The sequence below is a fragment of the Ammodytes marinus genome (assembly GCF_949987685.1).
Source record: "Ammodytes marinus genome assembly, chromosome: 8".
In the NCBI taxonomy this organism is placed as follows: domain Eukaryota; kingdom Metazoa; phylum Chordata; class Actinopteri; order Uranoscopiformes; family Ammodytidae; genus Ammodytes; species Ammodytes marinus.
This window is the reverse complement of record NC_137212.1, coordinates 20,805,490-20,826,942: the sequence shown is the minus strand read 5'-3', so window position 1 is coordinate 20,826,942 and position 21,453 is coordinate 20,805,490. Positions and strand designations below refer to the sequence as shown.

At 41.3% G+C, this 21,453-nt stretch overlaps 2 protein-coding genes across 2 annotated transcripts; both read left to right on the top strand.

Annotated features, from left to right (window-relative positions):
• Window positions 1–5,726: 5,726 nt before the first annotated feature.
• On the top strand, window positions 5,727–11,761 carry LOC307254082 (calreticulin-like). Its single transcript, XM_080032323.1, has 9 exons — window positions 5,727–5,932; window positions 6,805–6,906; window positions 7,639–7,842; window positions 8,039–8,133; window positions 8,251–8,460; window positions 9,429–9,542; window positions 9,650–9,793; window positions 9,971–10,063; window positions 10,819–11,761. Exons 1-9 carry the CDS (start codon window positions 5,839–5,841, stop codon window positions 11,038–11,040), a joined length of 1,278 nt encoding a protein of 425 aa, XP_079888449.1. The 5' UTR covers window positions 5,727–5,838; the 3' UTR covers window positions 11,041–11,761.
• Window positions 11,762–12,889: 1,128 nt separating this feature from the next.
• rad23ab (RAD23 homolog A, nucleotide excision repair protein b) lies at window positions 12,890–20,903 on the top strand. The gene is made up of 10 exons (XM_080032531.1): window positions 12,890–13,010; window positions 14,412–14,493; window positions 15,541–15,620; window positions 16,432–16,889; window positions 17,286–17,332; window positions 17,624–17,751; window positions 17,843–17,975; window positions 19,133–19,359; window positions 20,017–20,172; window positions 20,530–20,903. Exons 1-10 carry the CDS (start codon window positions 12,942–12,944, stop codon window positions 20,641–20,643), a joined length of 1,494 nt encoding a protein of 497 aa, XP_079888657.1. The 5' UTR covers window positions 12,890–12,941; the 3' UTR covers window positions 20,644–20,903.
• Window positions 20,904–21,453: the final 550 nt, after the last annotated feature.

The following is a 21,453-nucleotide window of genomic DNA, read 5'->3' as shown; positions in this document are numbered from 1 at the left end:
AAAGGCGGCTATTCATTAATGTGAATGTTTTTTTTCACACAAGTCCTCACCCCTTGTTTCTTGAACAGGCAGATTATACTTTCAAATCAAAACACAACATTCAGGATACTTTCAGATTGCAATTAATTTTCTAATCATGAACATGAAATCCGCCTAGTCTCTGGTGGGTTCGTTTTTAATCACATCATATTTGTATTGATTGTTTTGCCCCTTTTCCCCTCTTCCTAGAACAGCTATCTCACACAGAAATATAGGCTACTAAATGAATATTTGAAGGTGCTACGAGAAACTTTTAAATACTTCTGAAACAGGGTTATTTTCCCTCTGGTGATCATAAATGACATGTAACGCTCACCCAGGAACTATGGCTTGGTAAAAAACAGTATTTAGTGCAACCAAGCTTTGAATTCCCGACCGGGTTATGTTAACTTTTCCTCCTTTTTCAAGCGATAATACCGCAAATGACATTTCAGATGCGATATATAGGCCTACAATACATAGATTAGTGTTTGTAGTACAGTACAATACAGAATGCAGTGTACTGTACATGGGACCAGTCATTTTTTTATTGGTTTTTCCTTTTTTCCCCAACAAGAACAAGAACAATACAACAACAACAACAACAAAACAATACAAATATAAAACTTTGGGACCAGTCATTTTTGTCAGAAGTCATACTGTAGCCTATGTCTAAATATTATCTTGTGTTTCATTCATTTCACAAAGCCACAAAAAACTTGGAAATTTATCTCAAAATTATCTTCGTAATAACACAGAGCAACATCCATTGATCAGTGATGTATTCCATTATCATGCGCTCAGACCTGTAATTAAGACTCTGGCGCCTCTTTGTGGCCATTGTTGATACTGCTATTAGGACTATTCCTGCAGCTTGAGTAATGCATTATATTTTATGTTTTTAAGAAATGAATGTGAAGATTTGCATTTGGATCCTGGTTTCCATTCAATATCTGAAATAGGCCTATTTTCAGGTTAATAATAATGATGGAATCGGTTAATGTTTTTTTTTTTTTACTACAAACGGTATAGGCTATTCATGGGTTTAGCGCTTGGATTACAGAATTTAAAAAAGTAAAAAAATATATAAATGTCTTAGATTTTCATGGTAACTATTCCCCTAATTCACATTTTAATAAAAAAGACTGTGGTGGGGGACCCTGGACTTTCTAGGGGGGTCCAGGAGAATATCTCAATATAGGCCCTCAGCCCTGATCTTCGTAGCCCCGAACAATGTTATTTACAGTTTTTCTCTATTGCTAAAACACAAAACGCAGTACTCTAAACCAAATGACCAGTTGCCTAAACACATTTAGTAAAACTACCCCCCCATTTGCCACAACCACAAACACAATTCACATGTAGACACTGTTCACAAAACCCATCCCCTTTTTCTCAAAACTCTAAACACATTTTGCCTTGCTAAAACACATTTTGCATATTAGTACAAGAGGTTAGTTCCAAAATATAAAGGAATTGTGCATTTTGTGATAAAAGCATGAAATTTGGTACACTTATAGCCAAAGGCATTCTCAAAAGATTTGGATGTGGAGCCATCATGAATTTTCAACATGGCGCCCATGGCAGCCATTTTTCAAAATGTCCGCCAGCAACAACTGTTTTCTTATGAATGATGGATTTAATATGATATTTCAGACTTATTTACCATTCATACTACTTGGTAAATGTCTTTTGGATAGTGGAACATTTTCATTGAAAATTCAAAATGGCCGCCAACTAGTTAGATATGGATGATCTCTATGTTTAATTATACATTTATCTTGATGCAGAATTTGAATTGGGAACTTTGGAATTTCTAAGAATCTTCTTTCTATCTCAAAATACTCATGTTGAGCAAGGGAAACCTAGGGTCTATCACAGGGAAGACTAGTCACACTCGCCTTCACAGACACAAAGGGCTGTGCACTGTAAGTGGGATTTTTTGCACTTACACTGCCCAACACAACCCTTCTTGCATTTGCATGAGACAAGTTCATAACTTGATTGGCCTGCATCTGGTAGGCATGTCCAGAAGGGTTCATAGTCCCCCTCAGGTGACTTTGACCAGCCCCATTCGCACGGTGAAGGTATTTCTGGTGTTGACACCAGGACTGTACCCCACACGTGCCCTCCTTGGTATACAGCTCTCTTAACATGCTCTTCTAGGGCAGCCTTGGTAGGGGGGATTGTTTGCACATTGTGCCTCTTTGCAAATAACTTCCTCCTTGCCGTATTGATTTCTGTACATGTGCTGGTTCGGTCATAGACTAAGATAACAAACCTCTCAATTGTGGCCATTACCTCCTGTGGTATGTCATCTGGGGCTGAAGACACTTTCAACAGGGCATGTGTAAGTTCTGGAAGCACAGACCATACAGCCCATGCAGTCTTTTTCCCATGGCCAACAAAGCTTGACACAGTGTCACAACCCGTCAATGCATGGAACACTGGTAGTGCACATGCTTTCTCGGGCCCGAGCCCTGCTGCAATTTCATGGGCTGCCAAATATTGAAAATTCTTACCAGTACCAAAAGCCAACCAAAGCTCATCCTCTGGTTGTAGAGTCTGAGACACTGCCACAGCCAGCACCACAACATCAGTATCAACTGTTTGAATCATAATTTTGTGGTGGCCGTTTCTTGCTGCATGGGCTACGTGCAATAACATGCGACTATCCGCTTCCTCATGCATGCAAGGAGCAATCGATGTCCTATCTGGGAGAGGTGGCTTGCTAAGGACTTCCATGTCACTTGTGATGACAAGCTGTTTATCCTCCTGCACAAACCATCTGAGCAGAGCCTCCGAGAGAAAGGCAAACAACTCAGTCTTGTTGCTGTCAACTCTAAGAAAGTTTTGCCAGTTCCTGGGAATGGCTGCATCACCTACCACACGTCTCTGAATTCCAGTGCCACGCTTTGCTCTCGTAGCAGCTTTCAGAGAGTCAGACAAGTAGCGGTCCCACACCAGATCAAGCCTGGACACAGTTTCAAACTTTCTGGTCAGATATGGAATGAAGATCACATGGGCATAGTCATTGAAGGTTTTTACTGAACTTGGTTTCAGCATCTGGATGATGGCTGCCCCATCTACAATGGTGCAGGTAACCTTTGGACTGTCAGAGTATGCACTGTGAACTTGTTCCAGGCATGGAAGCAGATCACTCTTCACTCCCAGTCGGAGACCTCCCCCATCAGAAAGCGCTGGTGGACATGGTTGGTTCTCGTGTCGAAAGAACTCCTCTAGGTTTCCATCTCGGGTCTGGCAAGCAATGAATAACCTTGAAAAGAGCTCCATGTCCTGTGATGGCTGCAATCTTGAAGATGTCAGCCATCTTGAATATTTAATGACACATTTAGATTATCCAAAAGACATTTACCAAGTACTATGTATGGTAAATAAGTCTGAAACATCATATTATATCCATCATTCATAAGCGAACAGTTGTTACTGACAGCCATTTTGAAAGATGGCTGCCATGGGCGCCATTTTGAAAATTCATGGTGGCTCCATATCCAAATCTTTTGAGAATGCCTTTGGCTATAAGTGTACCAAATTTCATGCTTTTATCACAAAATGCACGATTGTTCTGGTTACCAGCTGCACTATATATCTCTGCTCCAATATGCATTGTGAAGCTCATGTGATTCAAAATGCCACCCACAGTCAGCAAAACTTGAACACATACCTGGTGTCATTCTGTAAACACAACGACTCGTAATTGAAAACACAAGTTGCAAATGATGTGACCACACCTATATAAGTCAGTGCAGTTTGCTGAAGGTTCCAAACAAAAATGGATGATCAAGGCAGAAGAAGAGGAGTTTGTGTCTGAGGAGGGAGAGGAGCAGGTCAAGGAGGGAGAGGAGCAGGTCAAAGAGGAGCAGGCCAAGGAGGGAGAGGAGCGGGCAGAGGAGTTGGCCAAATAGGGCGAAAAGCAGTCCAAAGAGGAGCAGGCCAAGGAGGGAGAGGAGAAGGAGGGCGAGCAAGACAACGCATTTTCATTACAGATGAAATGAGAGCAACAGTCATTGACCACGTCATTGTCCACGGCATGACAATGACCGAAGTGCGGCATGCCAGGGCATTCTTTCCACGTTGTTTGGCTATGGACAATATTGCCTGTGATGTTGATGAGGTCCTGTGGCCCGACCCAGCCCGACGACGTGATGCCGCCCAATGATTTCAGTGTCAACATACTGTACAACATACTGTGTCAATTTACATGTGCAACATACTGAAATAAAAGAAATCACACCCTGAACATTGTGTTTTCAATTGTTACTGTACTGTAGTATCTATTGTGTGTAATGGATCCTCCATGGAGTTTACAGTACTCATTTTTGCATTGAGTTGTGATATAACTGCATTTTCTGCATTATGTAACTATTCCCATGAAACGCACAAATCTATAGTAAATGCCCAATACATATTTGAGAATAAATGCATCCTGGCAGTTGTGAAACTGTAAAAAGAACAGTCTCACACTCTGAAAATTGTGTTTAAATTGTTTTGGTAATGTGGTTAATGATGCTCAGTTGTGTTTACATTTTTGCAGGCCTTGAGCGGTATTGTGGTGTCAGAGTTTGCTTTTGAGCATATGAGCAACTGTTTTGGTGTGATGGGTTGGTTTTGAAAAGAGACTGAGGCTGTGTGTACGTAGCTTTAGAAAAGTGTTTTGTGTTTAGAGTTTTGTGAAAAGTGAGGGCAGTATCGTGAAATGTGTTTAAGCAATAGAGAAAAACTGTAAAAAACTTTCTCGCGAATGATAGGCCCCCTGATCTTCGTAGCCCCCCCTCCCTACGAAGATCAGGGGCCTATCATGAGCCAGTCAATTATTTTTTTTTTTTAAATAAAAATGTTTGGGGCCTTCAAAGATCAGGGGCCTATACTGAGCCAGTTAAAAAAATTGTCAATTGGACAAAAACTGACAAAGACTAGTCCCACGGCATAGTAAGATTGGAATCGCAGTTGGATTGGGTGGGTTGGGCATACAAGACCCAACAAAAAAAATCCCCCAAAAACATACAATTGATCAATTAGGCCTACACAGCCTAAGACATGCACCTTAAAACCCAAACAAAAATTACCAATGCGTTTGAAATGACATATTTCAAATACTCAAAACGTAAAATAAAACATACAGCCATGATCAGCCATTATCAAAGAAGTAAACAAGCAGGCATCATCTGTCATTAAAAACCTTAGGTAGGCTATACACTGTATACCGTTTACTATACACTTACACATAGGCCTAGTGGATTATTTGGCGACCCTTAAGTGGTCTCTCGCACACCTTGTATCCACTAAGTCTTACTCAGGCTCTCCTGTTTCTTCCCCCAAAACCATTATTGATGAATCAGCAGTCAAACAGGTTATACAGCGCAAAAGAAAGAACTCAATCAGCCCTTACCATAATTCGAATGGCAAACATTATAGTAGCCTATAAAGTATTGAGACTCCCAATACAGGTGAATAATGTATACCCCTTAAACCTATTTGGTGTATTCATGAAATCTATATTCCTATTTTCTTGTAGTAATGAAATTTAGTAAAAACAGTTTTCCCCATAGTCCCTGAATACAGCAGAAGAGCTGTATTCAACGCCCCTCTCCGATCTTGGGCCGATGTTACCCGAACGTTCCCGAGAAGTATCTCGTGGTCTCTTTTCATTGGCGAGACGCTCGTCCAATGAGCTGCGGCCATCTGTTCGAGGCTCGTCGCTGTTGAAATTCTCAGGTTACACTTCCTCCAGCTTTATTAGCTGATTTCACCTGAAATCTGCTCACTTTACCTCTCTGGAAGCAGACAGAAGCCGTCGACATGAAGCTCCCAGCGGCAATTATTGCAGTTTTTGCATCGATAGCGGTCACCATTGACGCCGCCGTCTACTTCAAAGAACAGTTCCTGGATGGAGGTGCAGTATAGCAAATTCCATGTCTTCTTGTCCTCCTGTCTGTGTATGCTTATGTTGTCAAGTGTCTGCCTTAACTAACTGTTGACGGCATCATATGTTAGTTGCTCTTCAGCGTGTGGCCTTCTAAAAATAATGTTTCCTTTTTAAAATAACCTTACTGTATCAATTGAACCCATTTTAACAGGCTAGGCCACGTCATGTCAATGAATCCAATGAGGGGTTAGCTAGGAAAATGGCTCAAGTAGCGTAATAGGGCAGTAAAGTAAATGTTATTGTCTAATATTATTGTTTTTTTAAACGGAGGCTGTCTGAATAGAACGAAGAACAAATTCATTAGACGTCCTCGTATGAGTCCAAATATTCTTTCACTTTTGATAGCGCGGTTAGCCGTGCTGAAGGTGATTCCAGGGGAAATCCAGTTCGGCTCTTTCTGTGTATGAACTGCTTACTGACCGTCTTAGAGAGAATTTATGAAAGCAGAACTTCGAATGAAATTGTGGAAAAAAAAAAAAAAAAAGAAAAAAAAGAAAAAGAAAAAAAGTCAATTGACCTCTGAATAAACAACAACAACTAACAAAATGTAGATAGGCTACTAAACACATTTCTGGATCAATGACAGTAGTAGTGATTGAGCCACCCCTCTCCACCAAAACCCTTTCATTGCGCTGAGGCTCTCATTTATCTTTTCTCAAAGTGTCCTCTTTTATCATGAAGTCGTGTCATTGCGGTGTTATTCTGCGAATGCATTGTACAAGCAACTTTGTGTATCCTGTCAGTCTGGAGCAGTTTAATAGCTGTACTGTAATACTGTGTCAACTATCAGGAAAAGCCAGGCACTCTGTAACCAGATGTGTTGGATTGCTTTGTTTCAGATGCATGGAAGAGCCGGTGGGTCGTCTCCAAACACAAGTCAGACTACGGCGAGTGGAAACTGAGCGCTGGAAAGTTCTATGGAGATGCCGAGGCTGATAAAGGTAATTCTTGTAGCCTATATTCTGTCATAGAGAGAACTTGTATAAAATGAGTTTGTCAGAAAGGATCGTATTTGCATATCTCAAGTACTTTCAGGGGTGATTTTATTATGCAAATGCAGTTTAAGAAAAAGGGGGGGTTGGCTATATGACTTGCTCTCAGTGCAACCACGTCAATGACAAGGAATTGGCCTTTTCATAGTATGTGTGCTACATCCAGGACTGGAATAACCTGCCAGGGTAGCCCGGGGCAAAATCCTGCCTAACGATACCCCCAACTCTTTATGCATTGGGCACTTGCCTGTGCTGGAACACTCCCTGGCCCCAGGTTAACCTGAGTGTGGTCATTTGATTTATCACAAAATGAACGTAAGAGTTTTTTAACATAAAACTGAAACAACACACACATTTCAAGAATTCACATCAACCCCTAATCATATGAATGACTGTACTTGGGTGATGTTGCACATACCAGCTGGTATACATTGATCCTAGGACTCCTGGGGACCCAGGAGGCCCTGGGGCTTGGGAGCACTTTTCCATTTTTTTTTTACCTGTTGGTTATCCAGGATTGGTCATATCCCGAAGCACTGGAATAAGTTACAGAACAAATATTTAATAATAATGAAGAGAAAAAAGTTTTCAAAGGAGGGGGAAAAAAATCACAAACAAATCATAAATAGGCATACCCATATTGCTAACGGCTGTTTTTTACCTCATCTGCGCCCACACCAGGTCTCCAGACTAGCCAGGATGCCCGCTTCTACGCCATGTCGGCTCGCTTTGAGCCCTTTAGCAACGAGGGAAAGCCCCTGGTCATTCAGTTTACCGTCAAGCACGAGCAGAAGATCGACTGCGGGGGCGGCTACGTCAAGGTCTTCCCCTCTGACCTGGACCAGAGCAACATGCACGGAGACTCGCAGTATTACATCATGTTTGGTGAGTCAATGTTGATGTGTGGAGAAGGCAACCAAGGCCAGAACACAGCTGTTCTGGTGGAGGGGGCACTTGGAATGATGCCTGATGGCTTCTCCCTCATTGAGGGAGATGTTTACAATTAGCTGTGTAGTAATGACTGTGATTCCTATTTATTGTTATTGCTGTAACTTGACATCACCTGCTTCTATGTCTCCAGGGCCTGACATCTGTGGATACAGCACAAAGAAGGTTCACGTGATCTTCAACTACAAGGGCACAAACCACCTCATTAAGAAAGACATCAAATGCCAGGTAATGATTGCAAAAAGCTTGTTGACTAAATAAGGTATTTTTTTTTGTCTTATGTGAACATACATTGAAAGATTCCCGCTCACTCTTAATTACCTCTCCCCCCCTCTCTCTATCCAGGATGACGAGCTGACCCACCTGTACACATTGATCCTGAATCCAGACCAGACGTATGAGGTGAAGATCGACAATGAGAAGGTAGAGTCTGGCTCTATGGAGGAGGACTGGGACATGCTGCCCGCCAAGAAGATCAAAGACCCAGAGGCCAAGAAGCCCAGTGACTGGGACGACAGAGCCAAGATCGACGACCCCGCTGACGCCAAGCCAGAGGTAGAAAAAAAAAAGTATTCGCTTCACTTAACTTGGCGTGTGTTCAGTGTTACTGTATTTACAGAATACAATATATGAAACCTTCTGAACTTTTTGAAACTTTCTTACCATCCCAACACTTTTTCTCAGACACCGTGTAATGAGCAGTAGTTCCCTCAGCATGAAACAACCTTCCTTTGATTGATTGATTGAATTTATTTCAGTCATATCAAATAAAAATGAAACGTATCAAAAATACAAAACAAAATGAAAAAGAATACGAAAAAGAAAAATATATATTTATATTCAATTGATATGCTATGCCTGAAAAAAGAGTTACGACTCTTGATGCCTTGAGTGCCTTGCAAAAAAAGAGTTTTATGCCAGTGGCAGCTTTAAAGGTCACCATTTTACTTTTTATGTCAATCAGCTGACTGAACGCAAGCTACTCTACACTCTGGACTAGCTCCAAGAAGTAGGCTCACCACATTGTTTTAACTAGTGACAACCCGGAACTCACTCCTCAAACGTGGTTCACTAATCAGGTTATCATGCAAAGAGAAGACAGGTTATGCACGAAGAACAAGCTCCTAGGTGTTACTGAAAAGCTATTCAGATAACTCGGTTAACCGGATTCCTGCACCATGCCCCTGAAAAATGCAGTTTATCACTAAAGTCTGCATATTAAAACATTGCTCACACAATATAACTGTATATCACGACCAATGTGATCCCTTTGTAAGACAGCCTGACCAGTGTTAGAAATATCCCATTCTAGATGTTAATAGAGTCGCATATGTTAGGAACAGCTATTGATGAAAAAGACCTTCTCTATGATTACAGCCATGCTAAAATTCATCTTTGGACTTCAGGGTGTAAAATGTATACCCATGTCACAAGTACATGTCATACACTTTTGCATTGAAATGGCAAAGTTCCATTCAAAGTTCATAGTTGGGTGACTCATCTAAAACTCTGCTGTCTTTCAGGACTGGGAGCAGCCTGAGACCATCGCCGACCCCGATGCCAAGAAGCCCGACGACTGGGATGAGGACATGGACGGAGAGTGGGAGCCCGCAATGATCACCAACCCAGAGTATAAGGTACGGCATGGGCTGGAGCTTTTATAGACAAAATGATTGATCACCATTTGAAATCTCAATAACTAGTACCATCAATAGTCGTAACCACTCTCCTGTTGTCTTTGCAGGGTGAGTGGAAACCCAAGCAGATCGACAACCCCGACTACAAGGGAGCCTGGGTCCACCCTGAGATCGACAACCCAGAGTTCACTCAGGACACCACCATGTACAAGTTTGATAAAGTTGGAGTGCTGGGCCTGGATCTGTGGCAGGTAACAATAGCTAATCACTCACTGAGACATGTAATAACTGAACAAAGTTTGTAGTTACAGCCTTGTTTAATGCGGTGTGGTAAAAAACGACACTGTCAAGTTAAGAGATGAGAACAATAACCCTTTATCTGGATTCCTTCAGTTAATGATGTTAATGTGTTTGGTGTCTTTGTTCAGGTTAAATCTGGTACCATCTTTGACAACTTCCTCATCACTGATGATGTCAAAGAAGCCGAGGACTTTGGGGCGGAAACCTGGGGAGCAACAAAGGTAGGACTGTGCTCTAATGTATGAAGAGCCTACTTTACACTACTTTGTGAAGTGTATAATATTTCATCGCAAATTAATTATTGATTTGTTTAATAAGATTTAGTTTTTTAGTTTATTAAATGCCTAATGTCAAACCATACTCCATAAGTGCCCTGAAGTATGAAATTAACAGTAAAACAAAAATGTCATCTCAGGAGCTGGCTTGCGAACTAAAGTAGTAACTGATTTGATGAACTATCAAAAACATTGCATTCCCGAGGATAACAGGCTTATCTCTGGGCATGTTGTAGTGGTAGAGCAGGTCATTATCAGTGGGGGGGATATCTGGCTCTTGTCAACATAGCTGTTTCCTCAAGCAAGATTTGAGCAGAGATTGTTAATTATGTTTGGAAGAAAAAAAATTGTGTCATATTAAAAACGTTACTGCTGTCTGTTGCTGCCAAAATGGTTTCAGTTTGGGCATCAGCTTGCCACAGTTTAACTCAGAAGAATCACTTTTTTAACTAAGCGTACTTGGCATGAGTATGACATTTGTTTAATGTTGTGACCAACTATACTACTGGCAGTGGATAAAGTGGTATTACTGAGTGGAAAAAAACAGTTATATTTGCATAAAATAACTTTTTTTAATGAAATCAAAAGTGTCATGACTTTTAAAAATACCTACAAATATGTTTTGAGTGTACCCATCCGATTGTAATCAGCATTTGTCAACACCATAAACACACTTGTGTCTTGTCGTCTTTGCCCACCAGGGACCAGAGAAGAAGATGAAGGAGGATCTGGACGATGTGGACAGGAAAGTGAGGGAGGAGGAGGAGAAGAGCAAGAAGGGCACTGAAGGAGAAGAGGGGGATGAGGAGGAGGAAGAGGAGGCAGAGGAAGAGGGAGAACAAGACGACGAAGAGGAGGAGGATGACGATGACGATGGTACAGAAGAGGATGACAGCGCGGCCACAGAGAAGGACGAGTTGTAGAGGAAAAGGACCTGGTTGGGTGGGCCGCCATGTTGCTTTTCTCTGCAGGTCCAAACAAATGAATGGAAAAATCAGCAAAAGCCCTGTGGACTCTGGCCTTTCATACAGCAGCCTTTTATTCAGGTGTAGGGGTGGGGGAGGGGTGGACGGTGAGGGCTGGTCAGATTTATTTTTTATTGATTCCCCTTATTGCTTTTTTTTAGCATTCAAATTCAAGGGTGCGGGGTGGGGGCGGGCAGAGTGTACATGTTTTTCTTTCCTTCTGTTGGTGTGCCTGCTTTGAGAATCTTCTGATTTAATGGTTAGTGTGTGCATCCTGCAGTCAACTCACAAATCCGATTCATTATCGTTACTGTCTTTTGTTGGGATGGCCAGTAAATTGATGGTCTGTCATGTCACGCACTTTACTCCTCCTGTGAGATTTAGTGCTGTTTTGTTTTATTTGGCCGCCTGCATAATTTATTCAATCATTATTCATTCCCTGTTAACACCATGCCTATTCCCAAGCTCTGATTTTTGGACATGTGTCCTTCCTCCAACTTTGTGCGTCTGTGTGTGCATGAAGTGTGTGTGTGTGTGTGTGTGTGTGTTTGAGAGTGAGACTCCATTAGACAAACTGTGATTTTTACAATCCTCATGTTCTCATTGTTCTGAATGAGTGACTGTCCCGTGGGCGCACACTGTTTGAGTTTCAGTGAATAAAATTGAAACTTCTCTCAACGAGCCGACACATGTTTTCAATGGTAGTGGGTAGTTGTTATGATAACGAGACAAACAAGGTTATCCAGATGAGAAAATAGTGCCTTTTGTTTGAATTAGCATCTTGGATGGTGTGCTCTCCTTCAGTGTCTCTTGCATGCTTGGCTTATGGTACTGCAATAATATAATAATCCAAAATATAAGACAAGTACAGTCATTAAAACGCCCAGTTAAGGTTTTAACCAAATTATCTGCTACAACAGAAGCATGTGCCAGAGCAAACCTGGGTTTGACCTGTCATAAATCTACAATATCATAAAGCAGCAGACGCATCAACAACCTAAATATTTCATTAATGATACAATTCTATACAATATCAGATGGTTTTCTTAAAGCCAAGTTAACTATGCAATAGGAAACTGAATTTGATTCCTGTTTATTTCTTGTGAGGTTATTGTTTTTTATTTAGTTTAATTGATTTTTTAAAAATGGTCTAAGAAGTTAAAATGTCCAATAATGGTGACTAGTGACTTTACTGTCCTCATGTTTGCAACATAAATGGATGTGAATTTAATTTTAAAAAGTGTGCTTATTGTAAATTGAACTGTACATGAATTATAAGCATTTTAAACTTATCCTTTAGGTAGGCTAATATTCAATTAAATCCAAAAACTTTTATTTCAACTCGTGAGACACTGAGGTTGCCCTCATTTACCGTGACGATCGAGCAGAAGAAACTCAATAACACACAAACAATAAAAAAGCATAACGTATGCGTAATACGGATAATACAAAGATAAAAAGGATTAAAGCGATAAAAAGATAAATTGGGGGTAAAATACTAAAATAAGTCAGCTAAATTAATGCATTGTTTGGGTCATTACATGGCTCAGATAAATCAAAATATGAGATGAAATATTTGGAGACAATGACAAACTATTTAGCCAATTCATCTGCCAAGTTGTGATGGTCGTGATATTTCCGACAGCACTTGAATGCGGCGCAATATTGTGCCATACCTCCAGCAGTAGATGGCATCGCCGCACAGTCTGCTCAGCGGCACCGAGACAGCTGAGTCACACATACATTTGAGACCCAGATAAATAAATAGTGGGCTAAAAAGAGCGTCTACAGTCAAGGTTTTTTACAGTGAACCCACTGTTTTTTCTTAACCCCAGCTGCCTCTGACACTGCGTCGAAAGATGCTGTCGATAACACTGAAGACCCTCCAACAGCAGACGTTCAAACTAGAAATAGACCCAGAATTGACGGTGAGTTGAAGTTAACGGGGCTGAAGTAAACATGGTCAGGCCGGGAGGGCTGCCTGCCTGGCATATGGGAATGCTAGCTTATGTTGAGAGGTGGTCGTGCTAAAGGCTGCTCCACTCTTCAAATAAAAACGGATAGTTATTTTCTTTATTTGGAAAAGTAATGTAACGTAAATATGACAAATAATTAGTCAGACAACTGAGTAATTCTGCAGTATCTTACAGTTCACGTGAGGTAGCGTGTATCAGATAGGAAGTGTGCTAGTATACCTTCAAAGTAATAGCGTGTTTTAATTACTAGCATTTCAAGCACTGAGAAATAAACATTGTAGTCTAAGTTATGTTTATAATTGCCAAATAACACAGTAAAATATATTCATAATGAATTCCACTGGCTTTTTAGACTTTGCTTCTTTGGAAAAGGGAAGTTAAACAATGACAACGGATTGTGGTGGGGTTTAATTTTAAAACACAGATAGGAAATGATTGCACTTTTTTTTTATCTTGACAGTGTTTGACTTCTTTCAGTGTCTCACCATAATGACGATGCAATATTTGAAACCTCCTATAATCTGTTAGTTTTTTAATAGGGAGACTGATTCGTAAATCATGTTTTAGAAAGAAGAGTTTGGAGTTTTAATTTAAAATGATATATTGTTATCTCATACTTAGTAGTGCGGCGTTGTTTACATGTGCTAATGATTCCTGTGGTGTGTTTTCACGTGAATCACAATTATCTTTAAGATCATTTGTACCAAACAACCTGTAGCATTAAAATGATGCGAGTTATTAGGATTACTTCGCTTGTTTGTCTTCTTAAAAAAAGATATGAAAATGTTATTCTAATATCTGCTCTTTCATGACCAAAAGTGCTGGTCAAACAATCATGCATAATATATTACAGTCCCTTTCTTATCGCCGCTTCTTCTGTCAATTTTATATTTTCTACAATAGTTTATCAGTTTGAACTGATTAGTTAGGTAATAAACTATATGTTGTTGGGTTGGTGCAGTGACAATACAATTTAATCTCTAACCTAATCTACCAGTGCATACTCCACTTAGAATGTTATACATTTTCAGTTTTTCACCAAATATGATAGCTTTTGCATGTTTTAATTTTATCTGACTGCACGCACACACACACACACACACACACACACACACACACACACACACACACACACACACACACACACACACACACACACACACACACACACAGAAAACTCACAGGACAAACACAGTGATCCCTTGTCAAACACAAATAAATAAGGGGAAAAAAAATAAACTTACATACGAGTAAAATAAAATGTGCACAAAGTGAAAACCAAAGTTTTTTCTAAAAGTATAAGACAGCTAATGACAAAATATTTTCAATGTTTCCTCTTCTGACGTTTGTCAGGTGGTCGCGCTGAAGGAGAAAATAGAGGAGCACAAAGGAAAAGATGCATTTCCTGTTTCGGGACAAAAACTCATCTATGCAGGTGAGCCAGAAGAAACAAATGATGTATTGGGGAATTGGGACAACTCAACTCATATTACAGTATTTAGAATTCACACCAGGTAACTCACTTTTTATATTAACCTAAACATTTGAAATTAATTTCAACAGAACAGATGTTTTTCCTTTTTTAAGTGGCCATGGTGTAGGAACCAAAGTGCACTTCTAGGAGTCCACATGTAGAATACAATAGGAATGACTGAAAAACAACTCTCCACATTGTGACCGCCACCTCTTCTGCTATTTTCTAATAGATTCTACTGTTTATACATAGCTTTTTTGGCATATTAAAGTATTAAAGGTGCTGTAAGCGGAAGGGTTCTTTTAGCTAACTTCCTGTCAGTTACTGCAGTTAGCAGTCCCCTCGCTCGTCTCTACGTCACCACATTAATGCATGGCGGTCTTCAAGCAGCGAGTTATCTAGCATCATCTCAGATCCATAAGTGTGATTAACCTTAAAGGAATACTTCACCCATACAGAACCAGCGTTCTATCATTATAAAATAACTATTATAATATAATGAATGAGGTTTTTCTTCCCTCAGTCTTCCCTTAGTCTTCCCTTGGCCCAGCTGTCCTGTTAATCCTAGCCCTTACTGTGATGTCACAGTAAGGAAACTGTAGGGTTAGACAGTGAGACCATAAAACACTCTTTCTGCCTTTTCTCAGGCTAAGATGATCCAATTTTAAAAAAAATTGCACATTTATACTAAATAGGATCTCCGAGTTCAATACACCTTCATATTCCAACCGGTGAAGTAGGCCTTTAATAAAAACCATCAAAACAGACATTGTCACATCTGTTATCAAGGCGCTGTGACTGTGTAGTACGGAAAATGTTATTCAAAACAACAACCACTTTAGTTTTTGCATGACTGCCCACTCTGATATGTCCCAACAAATCAGGCAACTGCAATTATCTTTGATTTTGTTCCATATTTTCCCATATTTTTTTAATTTAGTAATTAATTAGAAAAACTGTCTCATGAATCCGTTTACATTCTTCTTTGTCTCTGCTTGAATGTTGCAGGCAAAATCTTAAACGATGAAACCGCATTGAAAGAATACAAAATCGATGAGAAAAACTTTGTGGTGGTCATGGTTACCAAGGTGAGTGACTCTTCAATATGTTTTTGAGCCAGTGTCATGTCATGCTCACCACTCTGCTGCTCTGAACAGAAAACATGCTGTTTATTCACTAATTATTTCCAGTCACTTTTAATTTTCTGTTTATGGTTGCTGCTAAGCTTTCGTCAATGCTAATAAACATTTTCTCCGTAGACGTTCAACATTGAACACTCAAAAGGCATCCCTTTCCTCCTAGGCTTTTAATTTGAAACACTTAGAGGAAGTATATTGTCTGTACACAGGTAGTACTCATAACAAGTTATTTGGTCTAGAAGATTGAATTACCTATTAGCCTTACAACAGCTACTAACAGGCCACAACATATCTTGTCAACAACAAGAAAATATGGCGGCCTTATCTGAACCCTGGTGAGCTCAAGTTGCTTTCTGCAGTCACTCCATCCTTCCACTCTGCTCATTCCACTGGGCGGCTGGAGCCAGGCCTGGTGTGTGTCCCCTTCTCGTGTCGCCAACTGTGTGCTGAGCTCGTCGTTGGCATCAGTTAATTTAAATGAAAACAAATAGACGCAGACAGAAACAAAGCCAAAATTCTCACTCATTAATCATGGCCTAAGCAAAAGATTCACGCTTGAATCTGCGGGACGCCACTATTATGCACTATTACCGGTAAGCTTTCATTTGAGTTATGATAATAGGACTGATATGGAAATATAACAGTGGAACCTATGCTTAAACGTAACAGCCTTGTCCAGTTGAGTGAAGATAGATAGATGAGTAATCCTATTAACATCAATACTGATTGATTAACATGAATACTGATTGATTCTTTTTAGCCTAAAGCAGCCCCTCCTCTGAAAGCAACCCCTCAGCCAACTCCTCAACCGGCTGTGGCTCCAGCAGCACCACCCTCCACCTCAGACCAGACACCTGTCTCTGGCCCAACACAGGTGCCCTCCACACCAACAACACATACAGGGTCTGCTCCCACAGCTGCCCCACAGTCAGTGCCTCCCTCTGAGAGCCTGCCCCCAGGCCAGGAAAACACTGTGTCTGCCTCTGCTGAAGCCAAAGCTGCTCTGGACTCAAAAACCGCCCCGGACTCTTCTGCTCCAGCAGCGGTGTCAGCTGCTCCTACTCCTCTAGCCTCTGCACCAGACCCATCTACTGAAGCTGTTCACACAGTCCCAACCTCGGCCCCAGCAGACTGCCCCACCCCGGCCCAGCCAGAAGAGAAGCCAAGGGAAGAGGCTGAGAATCAACCATCTGAACCTGTCCACTCCTCTGCTTCCAGGTGCGGAGGATAACCTATGTCTATCTACACTGGAGACTTTAGTTTATTTGCTGGTCCTCTTAAGTTCTCCTTTAACAGAGTGTATGTTGTTGAGCAGTACTTGCCAGTTAAAATAGACCCTTTACTCGTAGTTCAACAATGCTGTTGTAGCTGGATCATAAAAACACAGATTCAACTTTGATAATAGAACTTTTAACAAGGTCATGGTAATTAATAGCAGGGTTTTGAATATGAGTTACATTTCAGTGCTCTTGTAGAGATGCAGCCTGGCAGCTTCGCTTGTACTTTCTGAATAAATCTGATTGTGTAAAGTAAGTAGCTGAAATACTCATCAGCATGTCAGAATAAGGTACCACTGTAACTGATGTTTTTTTTGTATTTTTTTTTCTCTTAAAGCCTTGTTGATGAACTGGGTCTCCTTGAGGAAGCGGCATCAATACTGGGTATAATACATCTGTGTTTTTTCTTCATTCTGTCTTAAACCACAACACAGACACCAAACACACATACACACACACACACACACACACACACACACACACACACACATACACACATACACACACACACTGCTACAATCGACACAACTGACTATTTCCAGGGATTTCTTTGAAGGTAAAGGCTTCAGTATGCTTCATGTGAACTATGAACTAGTTTCAGTATTTTGTTCGCTTCATTGAGTTTCCGATAACCCCCCATCTGTCTCAATGCTGCCTCTTCTGTTGTTTCCACAGTGACGGGTCCAGCCTATGAGAACCTGGTGTCAGAGATTATGTGTATGGGTTATGAGCGGGAGCAGGTGGTCGCTGCACTCAGAGCCAGTTACAACAACCCGGACCGGGCCGTTGAGTATCTGCTCACGGTGAGCATTTAAAGCAGCTTGAGTGATTTATTCCGAAGGCCTGCCTGCATACTTTATCCTAGGCTGTGTTGTAAATCTGTTCGTACTGCAGGGTATTCCAGCAGAGGTCAGAGATCTTCCACCTCCGGAGCCAGTGAGGCAAAGTGCTCCATCCAACCCCCTTAATCCCCCCACCCCAGCTACTACACAACAACCAGAGCAGATCCCAGCAGCCCCAACAAACAGTGAGAGCACACATTTGTTACTACCGTTTATGCTATTATGTCGTCACTCACTTCCATGTTTTTTTATTGTTCTTTTCCACCATAGTAACTTACCTATGTTTTCACTGGGTGCATTTTGGTCTATTTATTTTCCTAAGCCACAGTTTTAATAGCGAGTCTGTCAAAGCATCAATGTTTAGGTAAACTAGTTGGTGCTCACTTTTGTCAGGTGGTCCGTGGCACAATCAACCATCATTTTATGTGCTGTATCAAGTTTAAAGTGAAGAGCTCTACAGTGCGCATTTGTAACGTTAGAAATAAACGTCAGTGCTAGTGGTAAAAATATTTTTTTTTAAATGAAAGAAACATTAAAGAGGACCTATGATACTTTTTGACTTTTATGACCTATAAACGTTGTTATAATGATTTATAGTCATGTTTAACCATACTAGCTTATCAAATAATGACGTACATGCATTTAGACGTATTCCCTGCTGACCGTCTGGGGTGGCTGTGCAGAGCACTAAACACTAGGGCAGCCGGTCGAGAAATCACGTGTTCAAATCGGTTCAGAATTTCCGGATATTCTTGTCGTCACGAAAGCGGATGTTTCCATGTATGGTAATGCTGCTCAGGCGAGCTCCGGCCATGCCCCCACCTTCCTGCTCTCAAATCTCCCCGCGTGCTGCTGAAAATGTTCCGGAAGGAAGGTAACCAATCACAACCGAGTGGGGTTTGCAGGAGGGGGGGGGGAGGGGCGGAGAAGCACAAAGCCGAGTGTGGAGCAGACTGCTGTGCTCGCTAGGGTGAGAGGAAGAGTGTCCCGAAAATCTACACGGTTTTTTGTGATGTTATTCGTGTCAGGTTGCTGTATAGCAGTTTTTAACAAGAAATTAAGACCAGAAAAGTAGTATAATAGGAGATCTTTAAAGAATGTACACGATTAATAGTCTTATGCCAGCATTCCTCTCAATACGGGTCAAAAAGTCCCTTTTAAACGCAGAGAGCCTGAAGAAGAATACTTGGGTTAACAAATTTAGTTGATAACCAACGTGATGTCTGATTGGGGTTTTAGGTTTTATCAAGCAAGCTAACACAAAGAAAGCCGGACTCTCTGGCTCTCTGAATATGCACTCTTATCGCACTAAACCACAGTAACCAGCCCCTCCTCTCCCTAGCAGGCCCAGTCTCTAGCAGCCAGCCTCCCACTGCTGTCAGCCAGCCTCCCCTTGCTGTCAGTCAGCCTCCCCCTGCTGGTGGAGGCCCTGTCTCTACAGGGAACCCTCTGGAGTTCCTGAGGAACCAGCCTCAGTTCCAGCAGATGAGACAGATCATCCAGCAGAACCCGGCCCTGCTACCAGCCCTGCTGCAGCAGCTGGGCAGAGACAACCCACAGCTGCTGCAGGTACCACACCAGTGCGCCCACCATGCTGAGTTTATGTTTGACATATATATTTTTTTAAAGTAGAAGTAAGAGAAGTAAGTTCTTGAGCCCAGGAGAAAGTGTAAAGGTCCCATTGAACATTGAAGATTGTTGAATCTCTGCTTTCAAGCCTCTGTAGGAAATGCTTGTTTTAGAGCCTGTCTCTTTAAGCCCAAAAAGACCAGTCTGCTCTAATTGGCCCTGAATCTAGCTGGTTTGAATCTAACTGGAATTTAGGGTGTGCTTATCACAGACGGAGGAAGTTAGGTGGGTAATAAGGGGGTGTGGCTTCTCCCCCCTATGGCGTCATAAGGGAAGAGAAATCTGACTGGAGTTTTTGAACACAGGTTTCAGAACGGTGGAGGTGGAGAAAAGGAGAGGGTTGTTTTTTTTCTAATATTTTGGGAGTCTTTAGTCACACTGGGGACTTATATACATGTTGAAAAACCATGAAAAAGTGTATTTTGCACCATAGGTGACCTTAAAATAATGTGCTTTGCTGACACATTCATGGATGTCCATTTACCATGCCTACTGTACTGTATATCGTTTCAATGGGTAGTTGAAATATGTCATTTTTGGGAACCCGGGTATTTTCTGTATGGTAGTATTGATATTATTTGTATGTATTACTTTCAGCAAATCACGCAGCACCAGGAGCGTTTTGTGCAGATGCTGAATGAGCCACGAGGTGGAGACACCGGAGGGGAGGGGGCCGAGGCTCCGGGCCAGGGGACACCACCACAGACCAACTACATCCAGGTCACCCCACAGGAGAAGGAGGCCATTGAGAGGGTACGTTACCAGTGCTTGTGTTTGGTCCCTGTTACTTATGGGCTCGTTTTGGGTGTTTTCTTAGTTTGTTCTTTTCCCCACACTTAATTTGCCACTGATTGAGTGATCCTTACCCCTAGCCAAAATGGGGACGTAACAGTCCCATCAAATTGTCTTGTTGTCTAAACAACTGCACAACTTATATACTGTATGTAAAATAATAGTCAGCTAAGGTACGCAAACCTATGATAGAATATGTCATTTTTCCCCATATTTTGCTGCTTCAGAATGGGAAAGCATTCACTGCAAAGTCGGTCATGAAAGTATCTCATAGTAATGCAGTGGTATTTGTGTTTGTACGGGTGTGTTGTGTTCCAGTTAAAAGCACTGGGCTTCCCTGAAGGCTTAGTCATCCAGGCGTACTTTGCCTGCGAGAAGAATGAGAATCTGGCTGCTAACTTCTTGCTACAGCAGACATGGGACGATGAGTAACAAGACATCACATCACCACCTGACACATCAGCGTTCAACAGAGGGGATGACAAGCGCTACACAAGGTCCGCCAGGGAGGGACAGGGAGAGGGCCATTGTTTTAGTGCCATGATGTGACTGTGGTCTGATGCTGTTCAAAGTTAGCTGTGCTGCCTACACTCCATTCTGTTGTCATGATCATCCTAGGAGTTCCCACTGAGATGTGCCTCACTGCTGACATATCATTTACTGCTCCTGCTGCTGCTTGTGCCGAGTGACGTGCCGAGAGAAGTCGTGCCTGAAAACAGTTTGCATCAAATTCACAGGACAATAGGCTTTTATTTGAAGGTTTTTCTGCATGTAGTACTACATGACTTATATTCACTACAGAAGTATGTCTGTGGTGAATATATATATATATATGACAAAAATATAAAATAATATAAAAATAAATAAACTTGAAAACCTGATGCAAACTGTTGACTTCATTGTGTGAGAGCTAGCATCGCTCTGCTATCTGCAAGGTGATTGGAGTATTTGAAACTTTGTTGCCTCGTTTCCTGACAGAAAATTTTAAAATAGATTAAGTGTTTGGAATTTAATATTTTTTTTAATGTTTCCTTTGTGTCTCATACGTTTGACAAAACGATGTTGAATTGTTTTTTAACTTTATTTGGATTTTAACTCGCCATTTGTCATTTTATTTGTATTATTGCCAACTTTTCTGTTGTGTTTGTGTTTCCTTTCCTTTCACTTTGTAATTTATTTTCTTCAGAAATGGGTTTCCAAAAACCTTACCAATCAAAGTTTGGTCAAATCTGTCTGTTGTAA